This window comes from Lepidochelys olivacea, assembly GCF_965140295.1.
Source record: "Lepidochelys olivacea isolate rLepOli2 genome assembly, chromosome: 1".
In the NCBI taxonomy this organism is placed as follows: Eukaryota; Metazoa; Chordata; order Testudines; family Cheloniidae; genus Lepidochelys; species Lepidochelys olivacea.
In genome coordinates, this window is record NC_140411.1 from 178,545,100 (window position 1) to 178,557,097 (window position 11,998).

Genomic DNA, 11,998 nt, shown 5'->3' on the forward strand with positions numbered 1-11,998 from the left:
CTGCATTTATAGGAAGTCATAGAGCCTGATCAGTCTTCCGCTTACAACAGTTGACTTGCATTTGTTGAGCATTTGAGTTGTACGCTGGTATAACTTGAGAGAATAATCAGGCCTGTGCAGTGATCCCAACTGTTGCATTGTCCATACAGTAGCCATTCCCTTGGTGACCAGACTAATACAGTTAAGAACGGTAGACCTAAGAGGTTACTGAAAATGTCTCCCCTGATTCCAGTGCAAGTGCCGTTGCTGGGATTTCCAGAGAAGAATTTTATGATCTTCTACTTTCACTGATGAAAGAATCAAATAGGCTTCTCTACATATTCAAATCAAGCTGAGAAATCAAGGGACACTTCCCTGGAAATTAATATAAAAGTAAAATGCCTCCAAATATCCATGCATGCAGAACTTGACCCCAGCCGCTTTTCTATTCCACCTCCAGTGTGACTGCTGCTAGTTGGGAGCAGTGAGGGGAGGTATTGAGAAGAGTGTAGTTGTCAGTATTCAGTGCAATGCAGGGATCTGTTGTGTTGTGCCCATTGATAATGGGAGGGGTGATATGCACCTCATGATCAGGCTTCTCAAACTGTGGTACATGTACCACTGGTGGTACGTGAGCTTGATGTTTCGTCTCTTTATTTAACAATATTTTTTTTTAAGAAGATGGTACTTGAACCAGTAAAGTTTGGGAGCCACAGCTCAGATTTCTGCTAGTTGGAGGGAGGCAGAGAATTGGCCACATGGATATTTAAGTATATGATGGATGTTAATGAAAGACTGAGGCAGACTATTTAGCATCAGGGAAAGGAGGGAAAGGATATTTAATTGGCACCTGGTCTGGGATGACAGCGATTATTTTATTTTTTTTACTTTTAAATCTCCAGTGTGTCATCTGTCTGCTGGGCAAATATGTAAAAAATGAAGCTACCTATTTAAAAACAAAAACAAACAAAAAATCCAATATAGATTCAAAATGAAGGCTGTTAAGGTTAAGGCTTCCTTCTTCTGCCACTGATCCTCATTAAGAGTTAGTTTTATGTCATAATTTGACAGTGTGCAGGATATTCTGTGTAAGCTTTATTTGCTAAAAATAATAGAACTATGAAATATATGCCAACTTAATTTTTTTAAACTGTGAAGTTTTTAAATACATTGGGATTTTCCTTTGTGCTACTTTTTTTGTTTTGTGCCATAGAGTGCATACTTAGAGGTGTATTCATGACCCTCTCTAATACCTGGGCACATGAGGGTTTGTGGTTTCCTCTACATTTTCATTCTTTAGGGTAATTTCAGGGATTTGCTTTATTTTAGGTGTAGGCTTTATATACTTTTTAGTTTTTTCTTTAATTTGGCTATTTATTACATGTGTTGCTAGTTACCCGCAATGATCTAGGAAATGGGACCTCACTTTTTTTTTTTTAAATGTCCTGTGCCATTTGAGTGTGTCTTATGTTCTAGATCTCTCCCTTGTATCTTTCCTGATCATTTTTATTTATCTTTGCTCTAGGAATTTGACATGCATGATGGAGGTGAAAAAGGATGAAAAACAAGCTGCTGTCCTGGACAAAGGTGAAGAAGATGAATGTTTAGTAGAACTTCATTACATTGGAACCATGTTCTAAGTAATTCTTCTGGACATCTTTCATAAATATTTTATATATCTACAGAGACTGATATGACTGAAAATTTGGCTCTTAAGCAATATATGCTGGAAGAAGCCTGCATGGAACGTAACATTTGTTTTAGTTCAGATTATGTGAAAAAATTATAGACTTCTACCTATTATTTATTAACCTTGCATCTCAATTCAGCCACACCAAACTCTAGTCTTTAAAGTGAATAGAAGCAGAGCCTTTGTGGATATTTTTATTGAACATGACTCATGGAGAAGAGCCTGGCTCTGAGATGCACCAGGATTCTGTTGTTCTAACTTACCTAGAGGGATTACTAATGCATCAGGCAGCGGGAGGCTCAGGTACTGCAGTTGACAAAAAGCCTACTGGGCATAGTGGAGAGGATCAAAACTTTAAGATTTCTGGAAATATATTTCCCAACTGTCAAAGTAATGGTCCAGTTCTTAACACACATACATATCAGGGATCTGGCATGTTGCATCTCAAAAAAGCAAGACTATTACAGTCTTCTGAAGACTGGAATGCAGCAAAGAGAAGGCGGTTGTCTGATTCCATTGTGGATTTGAATGGAAAAAAAGAAGCTTTGTTAGCTGGCATGGTTGAAAATGTGCCTAAAGGCAAACAGGATAGCACACTACTTGCCTCTTTGCTTCAGTCGTTCAGCTCTAGGCTGCAGAGTGTTGCTCTGTCACAACAGATTAGGCAGAGCCTCAAGGAGCAAGGGTATTCCCTCAGCCATGATTCTTTACAAGTGGAGAAAGATGTAAGGTGCTATGGTGTTGCAACTAGTCGCTTGAAGACTCTGCTGAAGAAAAGAAAAGCAAAAGATCAAAAGCTGGACACCACTCTGCCTGATGTAACAACGAACCTGCCTAAAGAGAGGTTTATAGAATCTCCACATACAGGGCAGAATGGACCCAGGGTGATGAATGAGCCTCTGTCATGTGCTGCAAGATTACAAGCAGTTGCAAGCATGGTAGAGAAAAGATCTAGTCCTACTGCTTCTCCTAAACCCAGCGTAGCTTGTAGTCAGCTAGCTTTACTTCTTTCAAGTGAAGCTCATTTGCAGCAGTATTCCAGGGAACATGCTTTAAAAGCACAAAATGCAAATCAGGTAGCAAGTGAGAGACTTGCTGCTATGGCGAGATTACAAGAAAGTGCCCAGAAAGACCTTGGCCATTTCAGTCTGTCAAAAGGAATGCCAAGCCATTTTAATGGTCAAATGAGATCATCAGCAAAAACAATAACTAGCCAGAGCAATATGGCACCATTTCAGAGCCCCATTGGAATCGTTCATTCTCCTCCCAAAAATGTAGGATACAAAAATACATTGGAAAGAAACCATTTAAAACCATCTCCCAGCAACAGTTTGCTGTTACATCTTCTTAAAAGTCAGAATGCAACTAAACAAACAAAAGGGCATGAGCAGAATGAGAGGTCAGGTATTTTTGAGGACAGTAGCACACCAACTACTGTGGATGAGTATTCAGACAACAATCCTAGTTTTACAGAAGATGACAGCAGTGACGATGAAAGTTCCCATTCTAACTGTCTTCCTATAGATTTATCTTTCAAACAGAGGACAGACAAACAAGATTCTGGACAGCCTGCTTCTGTAGATAATCTGAGTCGGCCATTGTTTCATAATTGGGATCCAAAAATTCCATGTCTAGATAACAGTATGGAGAATAAAGAAGATAAAGACACTACTAAAGGTTCTAAACTGAATCCACATCAGAAAGTAACACTGCTTCAGTTATTACTTGGGCATAAGAGTGAAGATAAAGAGAAAAATACAGACTCTCAGGGACCACACAGTACAGCTGATGTGGCAACATTTACTGTACAAACTGGTAAGAGGACTCCTGTGACAGAAAGTTCCAGTGCAAATCGAAGAACTCCATTAAGCACTCCACCTTTGCTTATTTCTACAAAAGCAGACTCTCCTATAAATCTCTCCCACCAATCTTCTCTAACAGTCAAACATAATTCTCCACCATATGCTTGCGGCGTCCAGCCAGAGAGGTTAATGAATCCAGCATCTAAACATTTGATAGATCTTACAAAAAATAAAGAACTTAAAGGAACTAAAATGAACAGAAATGAAAGTGCACAAAATTCTGCAGCTTTCAGTGCCAGCAAGCTGTTGCAGAACTTAGCTCAATGTGGAATGCAGACTTCCATGTCAGGTGAAGAGCAAAGAACGAGCAAACAGCTGCTAACAGTAAATACAGATAAACCTATAGGGTTGATTGATAGATTGAATAGTCCTTTGCTCACAAATGTATCAGGTAAATTTGAAGAAAACAACAAAATATTCAATTGTCATCCTACACCCACTGAACAAGGACTTCCTAGTTCAGAAATAGAAAATCTCCTTGAAAGACGCACTGTCCTTCAGTTGCTTCTGGGAACCCCCAATAAAGGTAAAAGTGAAAAGAAAGAGAGGATGCTTTTAAAAGATGAAAGCTCACAAGAACAGGTGGATAAGGCTTTGAGTGAGCAAATATTGACTGTGAAAATAAAAACTGAACCTTGTGAAGAATCAGATGTTCCTCATAATCCAAATGCACAGCCAATAAGAGAGAGTAAGGGTAACACATTTCAAGGAATAGCTCATTCAGTGCAGAGAAACACAGGTGCCTCTCCAGCATCTGAGGACTTGAAACCTGAGCCTCTTTCACATGAAGATTTTTCTTTTTCAAAAAATGGCTTGTTAAGTCGATTGCTGAGACAGAATCAAGATAGTTACCCCGTTGATGATCTGGACAGAAGTCACAGAAATAGTGAACTGACACTTCTAGACTCAAAGAGCCTTTGCACCATTCCTAAGAAGAGGAAATTTCATACTGAGTCTTCAGAAAGTCCATTAAAAAAGGTAAAAAGTAATGTGACTGATGCTTCAAACAATCACATGTCTCCTGCAGAGACATTGTATCGGCCTTTGCTTAACCAGCAAGAGCTGAAATTTAACAGAAGCGATCTTGAATTTAAATATACTGCAGGTCATGGTTCGAATAATGAAAGTGAAAATAGGAGTTGGTCTAGAGATAGTAAAGGCTTTAATGTGTTGAAACAACTGCTTCTCTCAGAAAACTCTGAGAGAGATTTTTCACAGCATAGGAATAATGCAGTAACAGAGGGCAAGAAGAAAGGAAACAAAAATAATGTAGCAAATAATAAACCCGAATGTAGCATTTCCTCAGTAAATGCATTAATGGGAAATCCTGTGCAACCAAACAGTTGTGTAGATCACAGGACATTTCAGTATCCAGTAGCAGTGAAGAGTCCTGCTAGTTCCCCCTTCTCTGAACATTTGGGATGTACAGTATCTAGACCTGAATCTGACCAATTTAGTGTTTGCCCCATACCCAGTGAAAAAGGCCCCATCAGATGGGTTATCACAGGAATGGACAAGGGTGAATATGAAAAAGACTCCCCAAGACTAACCAAAACCAATCCAATATTGTATTACATGTTACAGAAAGGAGGCAATTCTGTTAATAGCCAAGAAGCACATGATAAGGACATTTGGAGTGAACCTTCATTTACGGAAAATTCAACTCCTGTTACAATAAAGGAGGAGTTATTACCTGACACAGAACCTAAAATTCCTTTTCATAATTTAAGAAGCCCTTACAATAGCCATATGGGGAATAAGAGCTCCCATCAACACAATGTGAATGGAGAAGTGTATGGACTCTTGGAAAAGGTGCTAACAATCAAAAAAGAACCTGAGTGAAATATACAGCCAACACAATGAGTTTATAGTCAATGAGTTTGAATCTGTGTTAATAAAATTTAAAAAAAAGTATGAACTGGAATACTGTATAAATTGAGCATGATTTGAGAAAAGCATGGTCTTATTGAATCATATTTTCATTTGAGAAACTTTGTTTTTCTGGTGATATTTAAAAACATGTAGATATGTTTGCTTTACCGTAGATAGTCACAAGGAAACTGTGAGAGTTATAAGCTGTACAAGACACAATTCTGTATGCATCAAAGTAAGTTATGAATAGTCTGTGACTGAAGTCTTATTTGGAACAACAGGTATTTAGGTATAAAATAAAGTAAGCATACAGCCAAGGTGGTGGTAATGCATTCTGCTGCATTTCATTCTTTCCACGTAGTATATTCCCTTTTTTTTGGCGGTTTAAGCATAGAGACAGTGTAACCTTTGATATGTGTTTAATACGTTTTGTGAAACTTTAAGAATTTTTTTTAAGAAATGGAACAGTCCATCCAGGGTAGTAGTAGAGTAGAGATAGTAATCTGTCAGTGTTTAATTAATCAAATGCACTGAAATGTAATTTTTAGTGCTTCCAAATTTTGTGTTCTTATTATTTAATTATTTTTGTGATTATCCCCGAATTATGGTGTGGTGGGGTTTTTTTTTTCCCCCCCTTCCACTTGCTTTTGACTAGAACATTCTGCAGAACCCGGAGTAGTAGTCATATAAAATAGGGGTTATGATTAAAGATTGTTTTCTAGGTTTTCCTAGCATTTTATATAAAAAGCAGATTTTCATCTACACTGTTTAAAAAAAATAAAAATAAAAAAAGGTCTCTTTTTTGGTCCACTTTTACCTGTTGCTTCCCCTGTCTTAAGCCAAGTCAACAGTCAATATTAAAGGGGTGGGAGGAGGTATTGTTTCATGGTCTCTGTGTATATAATGTCTTCTGCAGTTTCCACAGTATGCATCCGATGAAGTGAGCTGTAGCTCACGAAAGCTTATGCTCAAATAAATTGGTTAGTCTCTAAGGTGCCACAAGTCCTCCTTTTCTTTTTGCGAATACAGACTAACACGGCTGTTACTCTGAAACCAGTCAATATTAAGTTGACCCAATTATGTGTCTCAGGGGTGTGACAATTCCACACCCTTTGAGCAACACAGTTAAGATGACTTGACCTCCAGTGTAGACAGGACTAAGTCAGAGGAAGAATTCTTCCATCAATTTAGCTACCGCCTCTCACTGATGGGAGAACCCCTCCTGTCAGTGTAGGATGTGTCTACAATGCAGTTGTGCCACTAGGAGTTTAAATGCAGACGTATAAAGGGAAGGTAAAAAAGGCATCTTATAATTTTGGAATAAACAGACCCGTCTTCTGTGGCCAGAAAACTGCCATTGATACCAGTTTGTGAAACGCATAAGCAAAATGTTTTTTCAGCACCATGTTGCTTCCTGTTAAAAGAACAGTTATGGTATTTATAGAACACATATTCCATATTTCAGTGGAAATTGTGAGATAGTGGTGGAAAACATGGTGGGTCTTCCTGTAACTGCATATTCTGCAAATATTTATTACTCTGTGAGCAGCTGATCTGTGGTTAATGCACTGGCCTTTCATCCCTGAAAACCTAGATTCAGAACAATTTGTTAGGTGTCACTGTGTGTGTGAAAATAAGATTGGTGGTTTTGTTCTATTCCATAGTGGATATCCTCTCAGAAATGGCCTGTCACCTCTGTTCCCCTGCCTCCACCCAACATTTTGTAATGTTGACAGCATTTTTTCAAAATCAGCCTTGGACTGTAGTAGTGGAGAGTTGTAGGTCAAAGCTGAGATACATTGAAAGCGTTGTGTGGGAAAAGCTGAGCAGCACGCTTTTCTAGTGGCACACATGAATGCCAAGAAGCACCAAACATTCATTGAAAAATGCAAAGAATTACCTCCCCCCACTCCTCCAAAACAAAAGTAACTGTATTAATAACCATAAGTACTGCTGAACCTAATTTATCCAATACTGGATCATGTTCTCAATAGCTGCTTATTTCATTGAAAATTCCCTATGTTATGAACAAAATCCTGGTACTATCTAGATAATCAAAGTTGTAGTGTGTTAGGGAACACAAATATTTAACAGTGCCCTATACAAAACATCCCACAAGGTATAGAGATTTATAGAGGGAATAAAAAATACATTTTTATGTTGTCCGGGCAAAGCTTAATATATGCTTGAGCTGTATGAAGGAGATATGTATTTTAAAACTTTCACATGAGTCTAATATTATTTTAAACTTCATTATCACTAGCCTGACTTCAGCTATGCAGTAAATTACAAAAAAAAAAGGTTTTTTTGTTTGTCTTTCATAGTTAACATTTATAATAAGTGGCCTGCATCCGATGAAGTGAGCTGTAGCTCACGAAAGCTCATGCTCAAATAAATTGGTTAGTCTCTAAGGTGCCACAAGTACTCCTTTTCTTTCTGCTAACAAATAAAATGTCATAGAAATTAACAAGGTAAACTATATTTTAGATTATTTCCATTGGAGTTGAATCTTTTTATATGAATCAGCCTGACATAAATATTAAAAAAAGACGGCATTTTGTTCCATCCATGAAACATGTCCCTTAAGAGTCTTAAGTGATCATTATTCTTGAAATTACATGTATATAGCTATGAAACATAGAATAATAGATGGTCACTAGAATAAATACAATGATGTAGTTTACTTGAGGAGCACTGCGTACTTCATACACAGTAGGAGGCAGCTTGAATGTGAGTGAAGTAGATGTGATTGGAAAACTTCTGTCATAACAAAATTCTGATGAAAAATGGGGGAACATCAGACTTCGCTGTCTTCTAACCAACCCTAGCAAGAAGTGAGACAGAATCCCCTAGGGGGTGCTTACCTTGTATTTATTCTATGGTAGTCTATTGTTATTTATAATATATAGTTTTTAAACTTGTTTTCTAAAGCTTATGTGACATTTAAGTTAAAATGTTAACTGTTTTAACTGTTAACAATTTAGCTTTCCTTTTAGATGAGGTTAATGAAAGAGAACTAAAATTCTAAGACGTCAGTAAATTACAATACAGCATAATATAATTTTAGAACATGTTGATAGAAAAATCTCACCCATGGCAGAATTTGCAACGATCAGTAAGACCCTAGAAAAGAGGTGAGGGCACTCTTCTGGCACACAGTTCCTGCTAAACTGGTTACTTAATACTGTTTGGTTAGCCACTGGTGGATGGGGCAAAACTATTGTCCACTTTAGCTTCCCAAATACCAATGTGATTCTTGCCTAGCAACGAAAATTTTAAAGCCTGGTTTGCCCCTATCCATATTGGCAAGCTGAAACCAATTGGTTTCCAATTTCAACCAATTGGTTTTCAACCAATTGAAACTAAAAGGCCTGATAGCCCTCTCTGTTAGCTCTCACCCAGGAGTTACAGGGGAGGAGATCACTAAAATTCTTCTTATGGGTTTCTCTTCCTAATTGTTCCATCAAACAGCATGCAGGGGCAGGGTTTGCTTCACCAGCAATGGATTCTGAAGGATCAGTGATAGACTAAGATCATCCATACAGAGGCCTTGTGTTTCTGTGTTTCTGCACTTTCTCACAGCTCTATCCTTAGTAATCCTCAGCCCCATGACTAGTAGACCCTTTCTTCCAAGGCGTACGCAGTTGGTGGCTTTCCCCACTACCACTCCTCAAATAGAGGGTTCCCAATTGTGGGAGTGGGGGACAAAAGTGGGAGAGGAAGTGGTTGGGGTTGCAACTTGACCCTTATTCTTCAGACCTGCATGGAAGGAGCTTAAATTATCATACTATGGATGAGAATAGTAGTCTAGGAGGGGGTTGCAGGTTTGGTGAATACTGCTGTGGGACCTGACTAACAAAATCCAGGTTTGCAGCACCATGGAGGAAGAGGGGCTTGCACTGCAGCTAGATAAGAGTGTAGAATATGATAGCTGGGGTGGAGAGAGCCGAGAATTGCACTAAGTCTCAATGGGAAATGAGGTATGGAGGACTGAGGGCAGAATTGCTATTTCTGGTTTCTTTTCTGCCTCAGTTTTAGAAGCATAAACTGCTAAGGTGCATGTGACCATAGAAAGAATAAAGGTTAGGGAGGCTTCCACTGATATGACTAAACCATCATTTCAGGTGAAACAGTTTATGAAGATCAGAAGATTGAAATGGAATTCAGCCATATTTTTCACTTGTTTTAGCCATCTATTGTTTATAACACTTTAAAATGTTTAATTTACGATTAAAAAAAAAAGATATGAATGATTTAAAATTTCCCTGCTAAATGTTGTCAATAAAAGAGTATTACAGCTCTCATTGACGTCTGTGAAATATTACCAGTTTGTTCTCTGCAGCATTTTACAGAGGAGTAAACTGGTAAGTATATATTATATATATTTATATATGTAAATAAATTGACTTGTTAAACATATAATATGTTGAAATTGGTTTTTAAAAGGTGATGTAAATAGTGGTTTCCTTAATGAAAAATACATATTTTGTATTCTAATGGAAAGGAAAAAACCTTCTAATCTTGTTTTTGGTTATGTATATTCCATGTATAAGTGTAAATATGATCACATAGATTTAAAAACTTTTGCATGTAAGTATACAGTTGCAAGTCTGGAAGAATGTATAGAAAATACCTTTTATTTAAAGTTGTGATTACCTTCTGCATGAAAAGTGCATGGGGGACCCTGTGCATTGGCAAAAATGTCTTAAAGTCGGGTCAGTTCATCAAAACACACAACAGTATTCCATTTCTGGACATGACTTCTGTTGTGGTATTTTAGCTTTGTGAAAGAATGTGCTTCAAATCAAAAGGGTCTTGAAAAAAACCTCAAAAGTACTTTTAAAGCATAAAGAACTCACACAATTGTAATCGGTCATATACGTTTTCAACTCTATTTTAAATAATTGAAATATTGTACCAGGAGTATTTCACCATTTTAAAACAATGGAATGACAGTTCTCATTGCCATACATAAGAATTCTGGGGTTTACTGCAACCAAGTTTGTTGTGATGTGTTTTCAGTAATATAACTGGTCTCATTTTTTATTAGAAATTAATTTCTTCATGTGATGTCACAAACCTGTACATACTGCAGAGTGAAGTTTTTTTTAAATCTTTCAGTGTTTACTTCCTGCAGAAAATTTGAATAAATGAGAAAAATGCATTGTGTTGATGGTTTTTAAATCTACTTTACTATGTGTCCTTTCTGTTTTGAGTCTTCGTGGTCCAGTAGCACCACACTAGTAATGTAAACTTTCATCAGCCAAAAGTAACTGCAGGATTTCAAGGACCCCACATTTTCTTCAACAAAATATGCAGTAAGAAACCAATGAAAATTGGTGGAAATGAGTTAGTAAAACAGATAAGATTCAACATAATTTTTAATTCTGATATGTGTAAATGTCCTCCATAATTGTTACTGTGAACAGCAATAACTGAGGGGTGCAGAAGATTGTGTTCCACCACAGAATTTTAAGCAAGTACTAGAAGAACTTGTTCTTAAACGTACTGTATGTGGAGTTGCACAACTGCAGGAAAGTAATTCAGATTCAGTTTTAATTGATTATACACTTTCCTTGTCTGCACTGCCAGACAGGATGATAAATATCTGTTCATAAGATTCTGTCAGGAAACTTCATCTGGAAAGTATGACGCGATGGGGCGGGACAGATCCTTCTTCCATTGAAGTTGATACAAAACTCCATAGATTACAGTGCGGTCAGGCCCTTATTGCATGTAACGCCTTCTTGTTCTGAAGGATCCCAAAGCGCTTTGGTACCCTCACAGAGCTTCACTGGAGTCAGTAGTGTTACCAGGACATTAATTGAGCAGGTAGATAATTTTGCTGGCAAATTATGTGACCCTAATTGCGAATTTTTTTTTCAATTTTTGGAGTCTCTACAAGAAAATCTTAATTTCTTTGTACAATAACTGGGGTTAAACACACGAAACAAAAGGTGTCTGATGTTGAAGTAGGAAGAAACTGGAGATCAATAGGATTCTGAATGGGCATAGGTAGTCTATGCAGAGCTCTGTTGCTGGTTTGAACAAACATTTGGACTTGCTGAACAAAATGCTGCTAGCACTCGGTGATCAAAGAGAATATCTTTGATGATATCTACACCCCTACAAGTTTTCTCTTCCCTCCAAACACTTTTATCACACTGAACACTCCCACAGGGCTGTTTGTTTCTGGTAAAATATGCTCACCTTAAACCAGGCAGCAAGACCAAGGTTTTTTCCATGTGAAACTGTGATTCATTCAAGCTAAATGGTGGGGGAAAGCAAGTAGGGGCAGGATGTGGCCCTTCTTGTTGTTCTGACACTGACTGAGGCATCGGGTGGGGGGGGGAGTCTGTAGGGGTAATATCCATCACTAACCTGTTTGTTTTTGACCATTATAAAAGTGTATCCCTTTGAAACAGTATTTAGAAGGTACAGTGTCAGGGCACAGAAGGTTTCCATGCTTGTTAATTCTCATACCACCAGCGAGAAAGCACAGTATGGACAGCGCCTGCTGCATCCAGCACCTGGTCGGCCATTGAGACTTTGAGTACCTTCAATTCATAGCTATTATTTCCAAATTTCTGAGTGG

General features: G+C 37.8%; 1 protein-coding gene across 4 annotated transcripts in view; it reads left to right on the plus strand.

The window, feature by feature from the left end:
• Positions 1–9,700, plus strand: part of NRIP1 (nuclear receptor interacting protein 1) — a 97,776-nt gene extending 88,076 nt beyond the window's left edge. For all 4 annotated transcript variants that reach the window (XM_084628456.1, XM_084628455.1, XM_084628458.1 and 1 more), the window contains one exon: positions 1,505–9,700. In XM_084628456.1, coding sequence (XP_084484582.1) covers positions 1,873–5,373 — 3,501 coding nt within the window. In that variant the 5' untranslated portion in view covers positions 1,505–1,872 and the 3' untranslated portion in view covers positions 5,374–9,700. The remainder of the gene's footprint in view (positions 1–1,504) is intronic.
• Positions 9,701–11,998: the final 2,298 nt, after the last annotated feature.